We start from the raw sequence: 17,264 nt of genomic DNA, 5'->3' as shown, positions 1-17,264 counted from the left end.
TTTGCGGTCCCTTTAGGGACGGTGGCTTTACTGGGCCTTGGTGAACCCAGACTCAATGAGCACAACCAGCAGGTAAGGACACCAGCAGCCAAAAGGAAGATCCACCCCTTTCCCAGCACTATATTAAAGTGTGGCAGGAAGTGGTCATTACACCTCTTGGCCAATAACACTGGTTATGTAAATAACTAACTAGATACATAGGGGCAAATTTACTTACCTTCGAAGTTGCGCCAGTGTTGGCTTCGCCGTCCTTCGCCAGGCGTAGATTAGCCAGGGCTGTGCAAATTCAGGAAGATCTGAAGCTGCACACAAGTTACAGATTATTTGCAAACTTGCGCTATCGATGTTACGACCAGCGGTTTCGAAGTTACGCTAGCGATGGCAAATTTGCATACGGCGTGCAGTTAAAGTACAATGGCCGTATTTGCAGCAGCAAACATATTACACTACACAAGGCCAGGGAAGCTTAATAAATGTTTTCTAATGCATATGTAGGGGGGGAAGGAGGGTACCTTAAAAAAAATTAGAGAGGGGTCATCTGGAGAAATACTGCAGCTCTAACTGTAACAGGAAGAGATCACCTGACCAGAAATACTGCAGCTCTAACTGTAACAGGAAGAGATCACCTGACCAGAAATACTGCAGCTCTAACTGTAACAGGAAGAGATCACCTGACCAGAAATACTGCAGTTCTAACTGTAACAGGAAGAGATCACCTGACCAGAAATACTGCAGCTCTAACTGTAACAGGAAGAGATCACCTGACCAGAAATACTGCAGCTCTAACTGTAACAGGAAGAGATCACCTGACCAGAAATACTGCAGCTCTAACTGTAACAGGAAGAGATCACCTGACCAGAAATACTGCAGCTCTAACTGTAACAGGAAGAGATCACCTGTAAGATTCTGTTATATTTTTAATTATACATTTTACTAACAAGAACTAATTCCAATAGTATCCTTGGCTCTTAGAGGAGACACTGTCATTAAAAAACCTTGGTCATCAGTCTGGTGAATCCCTATTCTTAGGATTAGGGTCATTCCTTTACATTCTTGTAGATCTATTCATGGTCTGTATGGTAGAGTGTGTGTGTGTGTTAAATGACAGGACAGCTGTCTTAGGTGAGGAGTAAGGAGAAACTATATTTGGTTTTTACTGTGATGCATGGCCTGGTCACAAAAGAGTTTGTACAGAAAAAACATGTATTGAGGTTTTCTCATTTAATAATAGTATATATATTATTCATATAAATAAGGAAAGGGGTGTTTTCTCTTGATGTATTTTGAACATATAAGGTTTTGTGATAATTTATGTATATTCATTTAAGGAAGAGTGATTGTTTTATATATCAGACACCATTTACATTATCCTAATGAATGGTCATTTGGACATATGCCAAAAGTAATCCTCTACTGCCCCCAAGAGGGGTAGAAACTTTGGAAGAAAATAAAAAAACCTACCACAACCTATTTCTAGGAAAGTACTAATATGGACTTAACCACAAGTGATGGGAGGATCTAGAGGTGTTCAATGCATTTGTATTGGACTGAAAAAGTATATAAACTGACCTTCAAGCTAAGAAGATCAGAGAGAGAAAACCATCAATAAGAAGGAACAACTCTTCTAAAGGACTTTGTCATCAAGGACTGCTCTCTCTCTCTCCCATTACCAGCACATGAAGATCAACTAAGGTTGTATACCTGTTTTGCAATAACTGAATTTATCAAATAAATAATCTTTTCTTTCAAAAGGCATAATTCTCTGAATTTTATAAAGAAGTACAAAATAGGAGCAATATCCAATTTTGTTGGCGAGCAGTTATTTTTCCTACATATTTGGCTAAAGCCAGCCAGGTTACAGAAAATCCTTCATTTTGGGACACCAATCCACTCCTCTGATCAGGTGATATCAATTGTTTTTAAGACTGCAAACACCTGTGGTTTTTTTTTTCATCTTAAAAAGGGGGGAGAAGACTGTCTGTACTAACCCAAATCATACAAGACTAAAGGATTTTTTGTTTAAAAGAACTGTATTCTGAAAGCCCAGGAAGAGGTTTTCTAGAGTAAGGAAAAGGCCCAACAGAGAGATTTCCTAGTTCTGCTGTTAAGCCCAGGAAGAGGTTTACAGAACAAAAGGGAAAAGAGCCTAGGAGAGGTTTTTCACATTGTACTGAAAGCCCAGGAAGAGGTTTACAGAACAAGAGAAAGCCCAGGAAAGGTTCCAAAGCCTGAACTGAAGGCCCAGGAGAGGTTTTCAGGAAAAGAAAAGAAGAAAATCAGTGGCCACTGTACAATTTTCCCTTGGATCCAGGTAGAGATTCAAGAGGCGCAGCTGCCAAGGTTTCCTTGAGTGTACATAAAGAGGAAAGTCTGTGGAGCTACGAAAGACATACCAGGTGAGTATGGATATTATTTCAAGTTTTGCAAAAGATAGTAATGTGATCTTTAACTTTACATATAATGTTAGAACAGATGCTGAGTTGTGGTATAAATTATATGAGCAGTGTGAACATGCAAATAATACGTTAGACAAACAGTTGATATGTGTTAATAGAGAAAAGAAAAAGTTGAGGAATATTTTAAAGATGATAAATATTTTTCATTCGATGATCTTTAAAGAAGATCATACACATATTGTTTGCATGAACACAAAAACAGAAATGCCAACTGGATGTAGTGATGAAAATGTAATTGATTGCCCCAACTGTGATATTCTGATGCAACATGTACATGAATTAGAGGAGCAAGTACAGTTGAGGACAGATATGGTGTGCAAACTTACAAAGAGTAGTAATACACAAAAAGATTTGAAACAAATCTGTGCAGGGAAAAATGTTAAGGGTGCTTCTGCTATTCCAGAACCAGAATTAGAAGAAGAAGAAGAGGAAGACGAAGGTGATGTTAGGGAGAAAAGGAAAAAGGAGTTACTCAGTAAGGCAGCACGGTTAAAAATTAAGATACACGACCAGTTAATGAAGGTTGTGAAGGATATGCCAGCTTACAACAGTAGTAAGGATGCATTTATCAATGCTGATATTTTTGAATCTCACACAGATAGATACAATCTGAGTGAGGAACAAAAAAACAAGGTATTCAAATTTTGGTTACCAACTTATATGAGTAGGAGATTAACACCACCTGTCAGTAGTCCTGAAACAGATATTCATGAGAATGTAGCAGTGCATGGTACAAGTAAGGATAGGCTGACACAATTAATTCATTTTACTACTGGAGAAAATGAGCCTAACACGGAAGTACTTGATACTCTTAAAACCTCTATAAATGAGGACCCATTTGCATTTATGGTCATATTTGAACAAGCTTACAGACTTGTCATGGATATAGAGGATGATCAGGTACCTAGGAAAATGATACAGGCATTTGTAAAGAAATTCAAATATTTAGATCCAGTAGCAATGGTTGCAGCCTCTAACTTTATGACATTAGAAGAAGCAGCAGCCTACATAGATAAATTAAGGCGTCAGATTAAAACTAACAGTTCAAAGGCTAAAATTTCAGAAGTAGTAAGGACAGAGAAAAAGACTGCCTATTACTCAACACAAGGTCAAAGAAACAGAGTGGGAGATGGGAGACCATTGTCAGGCCTACACAATTTATTTTGCCATAGATGCCGAAAAAGGGGGCATCTAAAGAGAAACTGCAAAACACCTGAACAGGATATAAAACCTAGAGAATCAGGTAATGAAAATGGATTTGTAAGGCAACCTTCAGCACCACCTGCAGAGTCTGCATGCATACCGCAACAGTCTCCATATGCACCACTAGTAAGACAGATTAGGGAATTGATTGCCCACACTGATTTACCCACAATTAAGCAAGACACATCCACTGAGTCTGTAAAAATATCTAATAGTCAGTGACTAAGCCATCCCATAATTCGTCCTCTAGAATTTCTAGCCACTTTACATTTAGACAATTGTGGCAGACCTTTTGTTAAGGCTGTGTTAGGAGGATTTAATATAGAAATATTAATTGATACAGGGGCTCAATTGAGTGTGACTAGTGAAAAATAACCAGTGTCAAAAGGATCACCTTTCTGCACCATTATAGGGTTTAATGGTGGAGAAAAGTCCACAGCAACAATGGTGGCAGATGTTTCTTTGGAGATACCAGGTTGGTTACAAACAAAAATTGACATATGGTATTGCAAAGGAGTAGACAGCATAATAGGAACTGATGTTATGCAAAAACGAGGATGGATTGTAGACTTAGGAAATAAGGCAATATGGAAGGATGCAAAAGGAAGGAAACCAATTGTGATTGATCCCACAGAATATGATCATGTAAAAACCATTTGCTCATTGGACACAAGTCCAAAACAGTTTCAATGGCCAGATACTGGGGGAAATCATGCTTTAAAACAGTTGGTGGAAACATTTCCAGGTTTATGGGCCCAAGGTAAGAACGAGTGTGGAAATTGAAAGGAGTTATAATTGACATCAAAGGTCCAGATACTCCACCCCAAAGACAGTATAGACTTCCACCTGATTCAATGGAATCAATTGGAAAAGTGATATCGGATTTGTTGGAAGTAGGGGTGATTCGAAAAGCAAACTCTAAGTGTAACAATCCTCTATGGCCGGTTAAAAAACAAGATGGATCTTGGAGACTGACAATTGATCTGAGAATGTTAAATAAATATACACCTCCCTCAGCTCCAATTGTAGCAGACATTCCAGATATAATGTCAAAGTTGATGGCAAATGCAAATTTTTATTCCAAGATTGACATCGCAAATGGATACTTCAGTATCAGGATGGCAGAATCATGTCAATATAAATTTGCATTTACATTTCAAAATCAACAATATACATTTTGTGTATTACCCCAGGGGCTGCATTGTTCCCCAAGTTTATTCAATCAAGCTTTGGCTGGGGTGTTATCAACTTTTTCAAAACCAGAATGTCTATTACAATATGTTGATGACATATTGTTACAAACGGTCACAGAGGAGGAACACTTGATTTTACTGGCCGAATTGTTTGAACTGATATACAATTCAGGATTGAAAATGAATACAAAAAAGGTAGTATTCCTGAAACCTGAAGTAGAATATCTTGGGGTTCAAATAGGTCCAGGTTACCGAAGGCCATTACAAGAAAGGATCAAGGCCATTGCAAATCTTCCTGTTCCTACTACGTATACAGGCTTACGACAGTTTTTAGGACTTGTAAATTTCTCAAGAGATTTCATTGAATCATTTGCAGAAAAAGCAAAGCCTTTATATGAGCTTCTAAAAGGCAATGATTCTGCATTTGGACCGTGGAATAAAGAACATCAAAAAGCATTTGAGACACTCAAAAGAGAGTTGCAAATGGCACCAACCCTTGCCACTATTGATCCATCTGCTCCTTTTGCACTACAAGTACATACCTCTGAAACGGCTGTTTCAGCTGTACTTCTGCAATTACAAGGAGGAGAGTGGAGATCAGTAGGCTATTTTTCCAAAATCCTTACACCAGTTGAGAAAGGATTTGACACATGCACAAGACATTTAGTGGGAGTACACTTTGCAATCCTGGCTTCAGAACATATAGTAGGTTTCAAAGAGATTGATTTACAAACACCACACACACCTTTAAAACTCCTTCTTGAGAAAGGAATTTCAGGGGTCTCAAATCAGAGATTTTCACAATGGTTAGTGGCGTTGTCAACCAAACGTGTAAAAATTGATCATAAAGCAAAGTATGTACTACCTCAACTGATGCAATATGAAGGTCAATCACATGAATGTCTTGCTAACATGGAAGATGCTTATTCTATTCTTTTCCGTAGAGAAGCAAACGAATCAGATGAACCTGTATTTGTGGATGGTTCTAGATTTTTTTCTGAAGGAAAATATTACACAGGTTATTCCATTTGGTATCCAAATAGAAATATTTCTGTTAAACACAAACTACCAGGTCACTATTCTGCACAAAGAGCAGAGTTAGAAGCAGTAAAAACTCTATTGACATTAAATGATGAAAAAGAGAGACATCATATGGTAATTTACAGTGACAGTTCTTATGTTGTAAGGTCATTGACAGATTATCTAGTAGTATGGCAACGAAGGGGTTTTGTAGATGCAGCAAACAAAATTCTAATACAGAAAGATACATTAGAAGAAATTTATGAATTTGCTTCAAAAGTACCTTGCCTCTATGCTATTGTTAAAGTACCTGCACATAAGAAAGGCGAAGACCCTATCACTATGGGAAACACCATAGCAGATAACTTAGCCAGAGAAGCAGCACTGACTGGAGACACATTAATAGTTTCAGAGCCAATAGTGATGTCACCTGTTAGAAAGACAGATACACATTTTCCATCTTTTATAGAAGAACAAGCAAAAGATCCGTCAATTGCGAATCTTCTGGTTAATCTGACATTCCCATTTGTTCATGAGAACGGAATGTTATGTTATGACGTAAATGGAAATCTGTGTCCTGTTGTTCCCAAACATCTACAAGTTGCTTTTACAAAATATAACCATGAAAGCCTAGGTCATATAGGTCAACAAAGACTACTTGAGGTGTTAAAAGGGAAATTCTATTGGGAACACATGAAAGATACTGTAGAACAGGTTCTAAAAGGCTGTCTTGTATGTGCGCAAGTAAATCCACGTCCAAAAAATCAGAAACCACCACTTCATCATATTGCCCCAGCTGATGGTCCATGGGCTACACTCCAAATTGACTACATAGGACCACTACCATCTGGTAGGTATGGCCTACGTTATGCCTTAGTGGTAATAGATGTATTCTCTAAGTGGGTGGAAGTAATTCCAGCAAGAAAAGATGATGCACTTACAACGGCTAAAATCCTTTGGGAACATATTTTTTCAAGATGGGGATTCCCTCAGATATTAGAATCGGACAGAGGCACACATTTTACAGGAAAATTAATGCAAGCCACCTGTGCAATTTTAGGTGTCAAACAAAGATTTCATGTTCCATATCATCCGCAATCAGCAGGAATAGTGGAACGAATGAATAGGACATTAAAATCCAGAATTACAAAAATGCTGTTAGACAAAGGGAATACGTGGGTAGAATCATTACCTGCAGTTTTATTGGGGATTAGAGGGACAACCTCATCATCTACCCAATACACTCCGTTTGAATTGATGACTGGAAGACGAATGCCATTAACATTTCCTTTTGAACCACAGCTATCGACTCCACAGAAAGATGCTATTGTAAAGTCTCAATGGTTGCAACATTTGCAAAATAATTTGGAAACCATTCTTCCACATGCTGCATCAAAAATGCAAAAGATGGTTCCACCTGATTTTACAAAGTTTCAAAAGGGGGGTATGGTGATGGTAAAATCGTTTCGTAAAACAGGTCCATGGGAAGCTAACTGGGAAGGACCTTATAACATCCTGAATACCATGGGTCAAATAATGATACAGGTGCAGAGGCCACCTAATTCAAAAAAGAATAAACGGAGGCAACAAATGTTTTGGGTCCATACGGACCAATGCAAATTGTATATACCAAATTAATGATACTGCATTTTTTGTTTTAAATAGGAAATGGCGATATATGGAAAAAACAACTTTTATAACAACAGGAGGAGAACATATCGGATTTTAAAATGGGATTCTATGGATTCTGTGGTTGAATCAGAGGTTAAAGGTGAATTATGTGTAGGAAGCGAGAAGGGTCCAGTATTAACATGTTGTGTAAAAATACAATTTAGTAAAGGAGATGAATTAAATGTTAATGTAACAGTTGGACCTAGAGGAAAATATCAATGGATGAAAGGGTTTTATATGCATAATAATGAATACAGGGCTATGGAATGCAACATTGAGGAAAAGGTTTTCTGGACCATGTTTATAAAAGGTCACCAACCCATTAAAGTAAACAGTAGTCCAGAAATAGGTGAAACCCCTTTAACAAAACAAGGAAGTTTACAACCTCTGAATATTTATGATGTACGATCTTGGATAAAATATGTTGAACCTGAGAAAATACAAGAAAATAATATTTCTAGTGATGATATTAGTAACAGAGAATGGCAGATTCAAATTAGTAGAGAATTTGCATCAGTAAAATTAGGATTAATATTTACTGAAGTTGAGATTGTGTTTCCAAATGTGAATGTATGGCCAAAAAATATAAATGTACAAGAAGGCCATAACATACGATTAAGTTGTAATGTGCAATTACAGTTACCTTATGGATCCACAATGTCATGGTCAAAAGGTAATGATTTTCGGGGTAGTGTATCCTATGGTTCGCAGGTTGTTATACATAAAGGCATAGTTGGGAAAGTGGAATGGTCTAAACAAAATTTCACTTATAGTCTAACAAATTTGAAAGTATCAGATCAAGGGGAATATCAATGTTGCATAAACATAGTAAATCAGGAAAGATGTAGCCAAGTCAAGATTGTGGTCAATCCTCACCCTGCGAATATAACTTGTGTAAATAAGTCATTTATTCCATCAAGTCCATTTCAGATAAATTATTTCCATTCTAAACCTTTGTTAATGAATGGACAGTTTATGACCATAATGTGGCATTTTAATTTATCTAATTGGAAAATTTCATCGAGATTTCCACAGTGTAGCAAATATCTTATAAATATGGAACAAGGTATGGAGAATTGGTTTGGTAAAATGAGTAAAAATATAACCAGATCAAAGAGAGATTTAATAGAAAAGGTACTTGGAGGTATAGGTACTTTGGGTACTATAACCAATAGTATGGGAATAAGTTCCCTACAGAAGAATTTAGAAAATGTTGGATTGTTGGACAGCAAAGCAATGTATGTTCAAAGAGGATTGAATCAGATTCTAAATAATATGATTGTGGAAAACAGCTTCTGTTTTCGGCCCTTCTGTATTACACCTCCAAGACATAACAATAGGTCTATTGAATAGTGAGAACGCTGCACAAGTTTCAAGAATTTGTATGGAAATCCAAATGGAATATTCGACTGATTTTAAAGTTATTGCACAAGCTTTGCAGGGTGGAATTTCTCCTTTAGGCATTAGGAATAGTTTACCCAAAGAATATAAAATAGCCTTAAATCATGTAGATTTATGGGTGAATAAATGGATTGGGTGTAAAAATTCTGAATGCCTAGGAACATCATTAATACCCATAGCAGGGGAAGAAGTACCATTATACTCCATGAGTGTTTTAGGAATTCCTATAAGCCAGTCCCAATTATTATATTATAATCTACAGTTTAATGATTTTATTGTAAATTCAACAGCTGAAAACCCGGTTCAGGTGGATTTGTCTGCATGTTTACGGTTTAATTCAAAGGTATTATGTTTACCTCACCAGTTAAGACCAATTTATCATTCATGTTTTCATAATCATTCTACTTGTACTGCAAGAATTGAAGATATGAAGTCTCCTTTTGAATTGGTAACACCTTTACAAGAAACAAAAGTTTGTTTACAGGTAATGGCTAAAACTGAATTAGTAAAGGTATATTTTTCCACTTGCACAGAGATAGCGGAATTGGAAAGAGGGTTATATTGTATAGATAAAAGTCCTTTAGGAATACTTTTACAAGGAATTCTGGTTAATATTCCTCAAATATTAACAACAGATATAGCTTCAAATCCTTTTCAATTTAATATCTCCCTTACAAATGAGTTTCCATGGTTAGAGTGGGCAAAACAAATTCAGAAAGATGAAGGCCTATTGCATATGTTGGGAAAAAGGTTACAAAAGACAGAAATTATTTTCCAGCATGAGCAAGGGAAATTAAAGGAGATAGAACATGAATATTCAGAGATGTCTGGGTCTTCCTGGTGGAGGAAGATGACAAAATCAGTAAACATGTGGTCAAAAACATCTGTAGGAACAGCTGTTGGAAATATTCTCATTCACCCATTAGTTATTTTGTTATTGATTATATTATTTTGTATAGGATTACAAATGTTTGTAATGTGTAAAACTCGATACATGTATAATCATTTAAAAGAAGTTATTGAACAGAGCGGAATAATTTTCAAGCAAATGGTATATAGGAAGGCCGAACCTCCATGCCTCTTAGCTAAAACAGCTGATTCATGTCAAGTTTAAATGTGATACGGAAGGTGTATGGATGAATTTTCCCATTTCAGACCATGAAAAGGGGGACTGTAAGATTCTGTTATATTTTTAATTATACATTTTACTAACAAGAACTAATTCCAATAGTATCCTTGGCTCTTAGAGGAGACACTGTCATTAAAAAACCTTGGTCATCAGTCTGGTGAATCCCTATTCTTAGGATTAGGGTCATTCCTTTACATTCTTGTAGATCTATTCATGGTCTGTATGGTAGAGTGTGTGTGTGTGTTAAATGACAGGACAGCTGTCTTAGGTGAGGAGTAAGGAGAAACTATATTTGGTTTTTACTGTGATGCATGGCCTGGTCACAAAAGAGTTTGTACAGAAAAAACATGTATTGAGGTTTTCTCATTTAATAATAGTATATATATTATTCATATAAATAAGGAAAGGGGTGTTTTCTCTTGATGTATTTTGAACATATAAGGTTTTGTGATAATTTATGTATATTCATTTAAGGAAGAGTGATTGTTTTATATATCAGACACCATTTACATTATCCTAATGAATGGTCATTTGGACATATGCCAAAAGTAATCCTCTACTGCCCCCAAGAGGGGTAGAAACTTTGGAAGAAAATAAAAAAACCTACCACAACCTATTTCTAGGAAAGTACTAATATGGACTTAACCACAAGTGATGGGAGGATCTAGAGGTGTTCAATGCATTTGTATTGGACTGAAAAAGTATATAAACTGACCTTCAAGCTAAGAAGATCAGAGAGAGAAAACCATCAATAAGAAGGAACAACTCTTCTAAAGGACTTTGTCATCAAGGACTGCTCTCTCTCTCTCCCATTACCAGCACATGAAGATCAACTAAGGTTGTATACCTGTTTTGCAATAACTGAATTTATCAAATAAATAATCTTTTCTTTCAAAAGGCATAATTCTCTGAATTTTATAAAGAAGTACAAAATAGGAGCAATATCCAATTTTGTTGGCGAGCAGTTATTTTTCCTACATCACCTGACCAGAAATACTGCAGCTCTAACTGTAACAGGTAGAGATCACCTGACCAGAAATACTGCAGCTCTAACTGTAACAGGAAGAGATCACCTGACCAGAAATACTGCAGCTCTAACTGTAACAGGAAGAGATCACCTGACCAGAAATACTGCAGCTCTAACTGTAACAGGAAGAGATCACCTGACCAGAAATACTGCAGCTCTAACTGTAACAGGAAGAGATCACCTGACCAGACATACTGCAGCTCTAACTGTAACAGGAAGAGATCACCTGACCAGACATACTGCAGCTATCACTGTAACAGGAAGAGATCACCTGACCAGAAATACTGCAGCTCTAACTGTAACAGGAAGAGATCACCTGACCAGAAATACTGCAGCTCTAACTGTAACAGGAAGAGATCACCTGACCAGAAATACTGCAGCTCTAACTGTAACAGGAAGAGATCACCTGACCAGAAATACTGCAGCTCTAACTGTAACAGGAAGAGATCACCTGACCAGAAATACTGCAGCTCTAACTGTAACAGGAAGAGATCACCTGACCAGAAATACTGCAGCTCTAACTGTAACAGGAAGAGATCACCTGACCAGAAATACTGCAGCTCTAACTGTAACAGGAAGAGATCACCTGACCAGAAATACTGCAGCTCTAACTGTAACAGGAAGAAGTGTGGAAGCAAAAGACACAACTCTGTCTGTTAATTGGCTCATGTGACCTAACATGTATGGTTTGTTTGTGTGCACCGTGAATCCTTCGATCCCAGGGGATGGTCCTTATTTTTTAAAATGGTAATTTTCTATTTATGATTACCCAATGGCACTTACTACTAGAAAAGTATATTATTATGAAAATGGTTTATTTACACGAAGCAGGGTTTTACATATGAGCTGTTTTATGTGATATCTTTTTATAGAGACCTACATTGTTCGGGGGGTATAGTTTTCCTTTCAATAAAGCATTCTGATCCACATGCCTTCAGGCACTCGAAGTATAAAATGTCCTTTAATAGGTTCCTGGGGCCATGATTCAGTAACTGTGATTTGAGGTTTTGGAATTAAGAAAGGTGGGGGCAGGTGGGAAGTTGGGTGAATAAAAAGATTTTTTAAATAGACATTTACTTATTATTGGGTTATCTACAGTGCAGCTTATTCTCATGATTTATATTCTCTACTTAAACAGCCCCCTCCCGGTTACACCATTATGGAAGCTGTGACCTATTTCTTATGAACCCGGCATTACCTTAGTATCTGTCTCCAGAAAAACAGGTTACATTTGTTTGATGACTTTGCCCCCCACCCTTTGGGAATATCTTCTGAGAAACGCCCACGTCTTTCTATAGTAACGGGAATGTTAAGCAGAATGATCAGAAATTGGCTAGGGATCCCTCAAAACCACTACTTTGGATTCGGACGAACCCCCAAATCCTTCGTGAAAAATTCAGACAAATACCGATCCAAATCTGAATCCTAATCTGCATATGCAAATTATGGGTGGGAAGGGGAAAAAAATTTTTCTTCCTTGTTTTGTGACAAAAAGTCACGCAATTTCCCTCCCGCCCCTAGTTTGCATATGCAAATTAAGATTCGGATTTGGTTTCGGCTGCCAGAAGGATTCAGCGGAGTCCGAATCCTGCTGAAAAAGGCCGAATCCTGGCCAAATCCCGAACCGAATCCTGGATTCATTCCACCCCAATAAATCAGCAGCCACCCTGATGGAAAATATGCCAAACCTGTTTCATGACTTCAAGCTGCCCAACCATATGTGTGTGTGTGTAATTTGCCAAATACAATACGTGTGCAATGAGTTTTAACTTGCAAGTGTCACACATGTACCCCTTGCTGGGACAAGAAAGATCAAGATCACAGGCAGTGGTGGATTAAGGACACGTGCGGGCCCCTAAACTACACTTTCCACAGCGACCCCTTCTAGGGCAAGGCTTTATATCATTGCGGTACGCGCCACTTTTTTTTAAAGAAAAACGCCACCCGACGTGTAAATTAACTCTCTGCAGAAATTATTTCACTGTCTGCAGGCTAGAAAAATTATTTTACTGTTTGCAGAAATTATTTAACTGTCTGCAGGCTACAAAAATTATTTTACTGTCTGTAGAAATTATTTTACTGTCTGTAGAAATTATTTCACTGTGTGCAGAAATTATTTCACTGTCTGCAGGCTACAAAAATTATTTTACTGTTTGCAGAAATTATTTAACTGTCTGCAGGCTACAAAAATTATTTTACTGTCTGCAGAAATGATTTCACTGTCTGCAGGCTACAAAAATTATTACACTGTCTGCAGAAATTATTTCACTGTCTGCAGGCTACAAAAATTATTTTACTGTTTGCAGAAATTATTTAACTGTCTGCAGGCTACAAAAATTATTACACTGTCTGCAGAAATTATTTCAGTCTGCAAAAATGATTTCACTGTTTGCAGGCTAAAAAAATAATTTTACTGTCTGCAGGCTACAAAAGTTATTTTTCTGTCTGCAGAAATTATTTCACTGTCTGCAGGCTACAAAAATTATTACACTGTCTGCAGAAATTATTTCACTGTCTGCAGGCTACAAAAATTATTTTACTGTCTGCAGAAATTATTTCACTGTCTGCAGGCTACAAAAATTATTTTACTGTCTGCAGAAATTATTTTACTGTCTGCAGAAATTATTTCACTGTCTGCAGGCTACAAAATTTAGTTTACTGTCTTCAGAAATTATTTCACTGTCTGCAGAAATTATTTCACGGTTTGCAGGCTAAAAAAAATAATTTTACTGTCTGCAGGCTACAAAATTTAGTTTACTGTCTTCAGAAATTATTTCACTGTCTGCAGAAATTATTTCACGGTTTGCAGGCTACAAAAATTATTTCACGGTCTGCAGGCTACAAAAATTATTTCACGGTCTGCAGGCTACAAAAATTATTGTCTGCAATTTTTCTCTGGCTGCAGTTCAGCTCTACAGCTGTTTCTGGGCCCGGCTGGGTCCCCCCTGCTACTGCCCGACCACCGCGTCACGGTAGCTTTTCATTTTAAAAAAACTCTCTGCCCGGTGCTCACTGGCACTGACTGCTGCAGCCTGTAGGACCAGGGTACTGCTACCACCACATTGGCTGACCCGTTGGGACCCCCCCCCCTGCATGCCTGGGACTGAGACAAGTTGCAGCAAAGTGCAGCCAGTAATAGGCAACTTGAACTTGGGCAGCAGCTTGGTTAAGAAATTGGCAATGGCAAGACTCAGCGGAGTGGTGAGTGGACATGGAGTCACGAAGAAGACAGACAGACTGCTTGTCTGCTGCCTCTACCTGTGTCGGACCCTGCGTTCAATGCTCTTAAGTAGCCACGGGTTTTCGTCGGCGCACACTGGTGAGCAACTGCCCTTCCACATGAAGATAGTGAGTGTAGAGATTGGTTGCACTACACTGTGACACAGAGAGATGCTGTGAGCCTGTGACACTGCCGCACACCTGCTTCATGTCTTCACTTGTCTCCCAAGGGGGGTTAAAAAACCCATGGGCCCCTACCACTAATGGGCCCCTAGTCTATAGCCTAGGCATTTTAATCCGCCCCTGATCACAGGTATAATGCCACAGGGCAGGATAAAAGCAGCTGATAAATATGTTGTTGTGCAGTGAATATACATGTAGCACACCCGTGAGTGTGTTATGAAATTGTGCTATTGGGTATGATCTTGCAAAGTATACTGGTGACACCCCAGATCCAGTGAACAGACAAACAAGAATGGCAATGCAACAGGCACAGCCTTATTTTATTTAACAGCTGAAGCTGTAAGAAAAGAGATTAGTTACTTAGAATAGTAGTAAATAACAATAATATAACAACAATAACAGCTGTAAGAATAGCCCAGTGTAACCCTGGTGTGCACACCTAAGTCTCTCCCAACAAGTTGCCAGCTGGATATAGTGTGTATATCGGTGGGGGCCCCTTGTGATGAATGCAATGCTGTCAGCCTTACTTATAATCCTTGCAGGTTGATGAGGTGACTATGCAATCCCTGAAATCACCTTCAGTAACTTTACTGGTTCACTGCAACACTCTCAGCTGATGATTGTAATAACAAAAAGGCACATCTGAACACATGTGAAAACATCCAGCAACTTAGGGGCTCCTCTGTCCATAGAAACCTCACAGTCTCACAGATAGAATAAGGCTGAATATTAATCTTCCAAACTGGCAGGGCAGGGGTTAATGATGACTCACAGTTTATCAGAACTCTGCTTCTCCTCTCACTGGATTTTCCTCCTGATCAAAATTGGCTGGAAGGCCACAACCCAGGATCACACCGACTACTGGGACCTTGTGCACTTTCCCTCCAGGGAATAACAGGAACCAACTTTCAGCAAAACTGCAGTGTCTTCCTCTGCAGATAAGTGACAGTTTCTCTTTCTGACTAATCACTAATCCTGGCTGCAACACAACTGCCCCAGTCACTAAGTCTTCCAGCACAGCACAGTCCTCCTTGCTGGTTCATTCCCCTTCCGGTTCCTGGGTTGGGCTCCTATTGGCTGTCTCCATGCACTTCCTGTAGCAAGGGCTTGTTGGAAATGTAGCAATAGTTCTGCATCCAGAAATATCAAACGTTTGCAGTCTCTGTTTTATCACAGGGAGCAATTTAGTAATCCATTGTCCATTAATACTAATTATAGTCCCGCATTATAATGTTCAAACAGTCTGCACACATAATAGGGTGCTACATACATAATATTATATGTGCCAGACACTCAGCCTTAGTCACTGTGACCCCAGAACGCATTCGGCTCCCCCCAATTTTATTTATTTACTCTTTGTCCTTCTTCCGTTGTTTCTGCCACATAAGGTCTGGCTGACAGTTTATCCCTCAGCCGCATCTCTTGTATAGTGACAACATGGCAACAGGATTTCTATGTGTTTATTCTTTCCTCATAACGAAATACAAAACTATAAATACAGTATATACAATCACACCCATACAAACACTGTACTGTAGGGTAAAGAATGAATATTTCTTACAATGTTATCTTAGAAATTTCATATTGAACTGTAATATTTTACAGTTCTCTGTATCCAAGTAGTGCTACATCAATACATTTACAAATATAAACACATAAAAATCACGTTTGCCTTTGTCAGATCATACACTGACTCATGCTACACAATAAAAAAAGGGTTAAAAAAATACAAAAAATCTCCAATATAAAGATATACATAGGAGACAATATGAGATGCTACACACAGTCCCATAAATGAACATTATACTGTATGGGGCAACATCAGTCTCATCTCATACAGTAAAATATTCATTTCAGCTTTGGGATACATTGAGTTTCTTACAGAACAACTGGCCAATTACCCAACCAAATCCTAATATGTCCAACTAAAAATGACAATAATTGACCTGAATGCCCTAAAAAGTATCTGGTTCTCTTTCAGCTCATTAGTTAAAACGTATTACTGTTCCTGAGCTCACGGAATTATCCCTCTGTCTGTAAATGTCTGGATTAAGGTTGTTCACCTTTGAGTTAACTTTTAGTTTGATGGAGAGACTGACCTGGTTCTCTACTAAAGCATTATCAACATTCTGTTCCATGGAAAATATTACCAAGAGGGTAAGAATGCGGATTGCAGGTTGCGGGTACGGGTTCTAGGGTTGCCACCTTTCCCTGTGCCTCCAGCCGGACAGGGGGCGGTCCCGTGACGTCACGGGGCGGAGCTATGACGTCGCGATCGCCAATTGGCCGATCGCGGCGTCAATCAAGCTAATCCCGCCCGGTTTTCCTTATTTGGAAAACCGGGCAGCCCTTCAAAATACCGGGCTGTCCGGTTCAAAACCGGACAGGTGGCAACCCTAACGGGTTCCAAAAAATGGACCCGGACTCTAACTCAATGTACATCTGCACCTGCAGCCACAGAGGTTTATCTGCCCATTCAGAGCTACTACCAGACCAGACACCCCTCCCCCACAAATACACTTCGGGGGGAGCGACATGTGTACACCCTCATCACACCCTCAGCCCCTCATGACCACCTACTTGTTTGCAGCAACTGGCAAATTTTAAGCAGCAGAAGGGGCTGGGGAGGGAAGAGCCCCTGTGATTTTGGGTCATCCCCCCAGTTGTGCAGGACTGGAGTATGTCAGTTACACTACGAATCATATTCCACACAAGAAAAGGCAACGGAACTGCACCCCCAGCTGCACATTTGAGCCAATGAG

The 17,264-nt window shown here is 38.7% G+C and overlaps 1 protein-coding gene across 1 annotated transcript; it reads left to right on the top strand.

Annotated features, from left to right (window-relative positions):
• The first annotated feature begins 904 nt into the window (after positions 1-904).
• Positions 905-10,970, top strand: LOC121395805. Its single transcript, XM_041570157.1, has 2 exons — positions 905-2,396; positions 7,538-10,970. The coding sequence occupies exon 2, from the start codon at positions 7,541-7,543 to the stop codon at positions 8,894-8,896; it is 1,356 nt and encodes a 451-aa protein (XP_041426091.1). The 5' UTR covers positions 905-2,396; positions 7,538-7,540; the 3' UTR covers positions 8,897-10,970.
• Positions 10,971-17,264: the final 6,294 nt, after the last annotated feature.

Source organism: Xenopus laevis, chromosome 7L, assembly GCF_017654675.1.
Source record: "Xenopus laevis strain J_2021 chromosome 7L, Xenopus_laevis_v10.1, whole genome shotgun sequence".
Classification (NCBI taxonomy): Eukaryota; Metazoa; Chordata; class Amphibia; order Anura; family Pipidae; genus Xenopus; species Xenopus laevis.
The sequence above is the reverse complement of the archived record's forward strand: the minus strand, read 5'-3'. Positions and strand labels throughout refer to the sequence as shown.